General features: G+C 33.2%; 1 protein-coding gene across 1 annotated transcript; it reads right to left on the minus strand.

Moving 5' to 3' along the window:
• Positions 1–1,116: 1,116 nt before the first annotated feature.
• On the minus strand, positions 1,117–4,203 carry LOC107301691 (guanine nucleotide exchange factor VAV3-like; the record flags this gene model as incomplete). Its single annotated transcript, XM_015830879.1, has 4 exons — positions 1,117–1,203; positions 2,301–2,369; positions 3,706–3,801; positions 4,195–4,203. Coding segments are annotated over 4 exons (261 nt in total), but the record flags the coding sequence as incomplete, so codon positions are not given.
• Between the last annotated feature and the right edge of the window lie 23 nt (positions 4,204–4,226).

Genomic DNA, 4,226 nt, shown 5'->3' on the forward strand with positions numbered 1-4,226 from the left:
ATGTATGTGTATGAAGGGGTTACATCCTCTATGCTCAGTTTCTCATCCCACCACTTCTGCCCAACATTGCCTCACTTTTCCTTTTGCCCAATATTCCCTCACATTTCTTCATGTAAGAAAAATTAGCAGAGTTGTCAGAGATCTAACTTCCTTCAGTCTGGGACAAAAAAAGAACTATAGGAAACAAGTCATTCTTTATCTTCCTGATGCTCTCCAAGGTTTTGTGCTACAGAACTCAAAAACCAACTGAAGAATAATCTGACCTTAGTTTTTATGTCAGAGACCAGTCTCTGTCTTAAGGAGCTTGCCTTGAAGGAGTTCTATACTATATGGCTTAGTAACTGCCATAAAAATGCTGTTGTTTGAAATAATGCTGTTGTTTGAAGTATAGTGGTTGATACTAATAATTGTAGTATAGTGGTTGATACTAATATATAGTGGTTGATACTAATAATTAAAGCAGAGCAAAATAAATAAGGTCAGGTTTGTGGGATAAGACCAGACTTTACATATGCCAGTTCAGTCAGCAGCAGAGATAGAAGCAAATAGTCTCAACATAGGTTTCAACTGCTATGATTTTCTTAATCTTTTCATCGAACCATTCTACAAAACATTCTTTCAAGATGAACTCTGGACAATAGTCAGACAAACATACTGGGGTTTGTGAATTAAGTGAGAATTGGAGAGTTCTAAATCATACTAAGCCAAAACCAAGAACATCACATGAACGCACACCCTGACATTTGCAAATTCAAACACTCCTCTAATATTTTAAATCCATTACGGATTCTTTTCTTTTCTTTTTCGAGTCAAAGCTTTGTGCTTCAGACTTCCTGTTTCTATTCCATCTCTCTTGATTAGCCCTCTTCTGATTCTCAATATCCCAGTTTTCTGGAATCTGTGTTCAAACCTTTTTCGGAATATATAGGTTTAGTCTCTTACCTGCAATTGACTCTACCTTTGGACAAGCTTGCCTATGCTCCACCCTGACTTTAATCTTAACCCTGCCAGAATTTTCACTTTCAGCTTTCCTGCTTATAAGTCTATCAGTAACAAGTATACAAAAGGGGGAAAATCCCTAAAAAATAAAAAAAGCAGCATCTTATAAAATCCTACCAAATTTTCTATTGATGATTGAAATTGCTTAATTTCACGGAGGGTTTCATTATCTCGCTTCACTTCATTTACATATTGTGCCAAGTCCTAAAACCACAAAAAAGAAAAACAAATTTGGTATGTAACAATGATTGATTAAATATTTACAGTTGATTCAGGGCTGAAAGCCAGTCATGTCCAATTTTTTTTAAAAAAAGCATTTATTTTTATATGAATATTTTCCTATTATACAAATTTTTGCATAGAGTATATGAGCCAAATACAACATTACATTTTTAAAAAAGCAATCAAAAGATAATCAAGGAGAGAAGCAACCTAGAACTAAGGAGAAACTTCCTGACAATTAGAACAATTAACCAGTGGAACAACCTGCCTCCAGAAGTGGTGAATGTTCCAACACTGGAAGTTTTTAAGAAGAGACTGGACAGCCATTTGTCTGAAATGGTATAGGGTTTCCTGCCTGAGCAGGGGGTTGGATTAGATGACCTCCAAGGTCCCTTCCAACTTTATTATTATTATTATTATTATTATTATTATTATTATTATTATTATTATTATTATTATTATTATTATTATTATTATTAATGTATTCTAATTTTCAATTTAATTTAGGGAGTGTGACTTAGGTCAGATTGCTGGATTAATTCTTCCCTGTCCCTCTACTGTAATTGAAGCAACTATACATTAAATGACAGCATGGGCATATTGGAAAAACTATGCTACGCACAGTAACCTTATTATCATCTTCACATCCTTGGGAAGGAGAAATGGGGTCATACCTGCTAGCCCAAGTCCTGAAATCTTTTAACACCATTGTAAAAGATTCAGTTTCTGTTCAATGTTCACAAAGCCTATGCTCATTTTGCACTGAAAAGATTACCTGATAACATGAAACAGAATGTGTAGTGTACCAAAGTATAGTCCGTATGCATGTGATGTACAGCAAAGTTGTAGAACCTTTTCTATTCGAAAGCCAGAGTGAAAATAGCTTGACAAATAATCAAATAATAAATTAAACATGGATCCTTGAATTGTGAAAGGAGCTTGTTTGCTTTCATTTATAAGCATGTTACACCAGTGTGCAGCAAGATAGAATCCAAGTTTCAAAATATTAATTTTTAATTTATTTCTAGAAAAGACTCTTTTCATTTTATATTAGAGAGGATGTACTCAATCATACTTACCTTCATTGCGTCAAGGGCCAACTTTAGATTTGCCTTCTCAATTATGTCATTAGTGTGCTTTACCAGCTCCTATATCACAGAATGCCATAGTTATTATCAACCAATTATAATGGAAAGAAAGTCAGAAAATTATGGATATGCTATAATCAATGTAGCTCAATCTAAAGCAGTTATTATATTGCCATTATTCAAAGTTATTCCAAAGTTGTGTTTTGTTTTTTTTCTTTCTCAGCTCACCAATAAATCTAGAGATTTTTTAAACAGACTTTTAGCCAATGTTATATTTCAGGTTTTATGTTTCGGTTTCAGCTTTTCTGTGTCAGCATAGCAATTATTTCAGTACATTGGTTAAATTTCCTGGAAATGTGTCCATGACCCCAGATTAACATGATCAAACTGCTTCTAATTCATCTTTTATTTAGATGTACATATCCTATTCTCTGTAAAATACATAATCTAAATGCCCAACCCCAATTAAAAAAATGTAGAAATTTTATATTTGTACTAACACTAATCTACACTTAAAGCTCAATAAAGATATGTGGATTGTGACTAGTAAATGAATATGAAATATCTGATAATACTATAAGCTTCCAATGATGTACTGGAATATATTAGTCATATTAATGCTCAAATTTATTGTTTATCTGCTCATGTTTCAGTATCTGCACTTTATTTTCTTCTTTGTGTTACTTATTCTATATATTCTTTCACAATGCGTAAGAAAAAAAAAGTAGTATCATTTCTGAAAGTTTTACCAACTGGGAAAAATCAGCAGCATGATACTGATTTTTATTCAAATGAGCATTTTAAAATAAAAGTTATGCTCCATTATCTTTGTTAAAATCATAACAGAACTTTCTGCAAAGAGTAATATGTCAATTACAAATGCAGTTAAAATACATAAAATACATGGGACTGCATGTAACAAGGCACTACAGAAACAAAATACTGCTTCTTGCATTGATAGAAGCTCTTTTCAAAATGACACTTTATAAGTAGGAGCAATGCAGACAATCTAATGCAATAGTGTAGTTCTCTGCGGCTGTACTAATGAGTCCCCCAGCAAAGATATCAAATGATATTTAGAAGATTCTCTAGTTCCATTATAGTACTAACTGCACAGGAGCTGTGCACTCTGGGAGTTGTAATGGGAAGTGTTCTCAGTACAAATGGCATTATTATAATCCAGCACAGAACAGAAGTAACCTAGGAGTGACTGCTTCCTGTTCAGCCTTGATTACGTATGTACAGTTAAAAAAAAAACACATTTCACCTATTATCTAAGATCAGTATATGGTATTGATTTATACTATTAAAAAAAGACTGGAAGCTATTGTGAAATCAACTGAATTCCAATAGTATTGGGCTGGGTGGAGAATCTTTTTCGACAAAAATTAAATACCTGAAGTAGCAGATGATATTTCAGAACTCGTTGCATTGGAACCACAAGGAGATCCCGCAGAGTAAATTTCCCATTATTAGCTCTTTTGGAACATTCCTAATTAAAGAATAACCAAAAACTGAATAAATAAAATGTCTCGAGGTGATTCTGGAACATAATCAAAATGGCAATGTTATTTTTCATAAGATAGGAGACATGTGTCTCAAACTGCACCAACTATTCAATTATATTGAATTTTGATTAAGTTTGAATACTGGGGTCCTCAGATTAAGTCTTCTTCCTCACCCAGCCCACAGTTTTGTAATTCAAAGATCAAGCACAATTCAAAAAAGACTGAGCAGGTCTGGCTTAGAAGAAATCATTGAGTTATGATCTGGTCGGGATTACCAGAAGCAAGTGTGGATGATTAAAATTTTAATTTCAGTCTCTCCCCTTCAAATCTTCCATCCCATTTATAGGGATTTAAGACAAAAAAATAATAATTTCCACATCTAATTGTAATTTATAAATGCAAAGATTTC

Source organism: Protobothrops mucrosquamatus, unplaced genomic scaffold, assembly GCF_001527695.2.
Source record: "Protobothrops mucrosquamatus isolate PMUCROS unplaced genomic scaffold, P.Mucros_1.0 scaffold15660, whole genome shotgun sequence".
Classification (NCBI taxonomy): Eukaryota; Metazoa; Chordata; class Lepidosauria; order Squamata; family Viperidae; genus Protobothrops; species Protobothrops mucrosquamatus.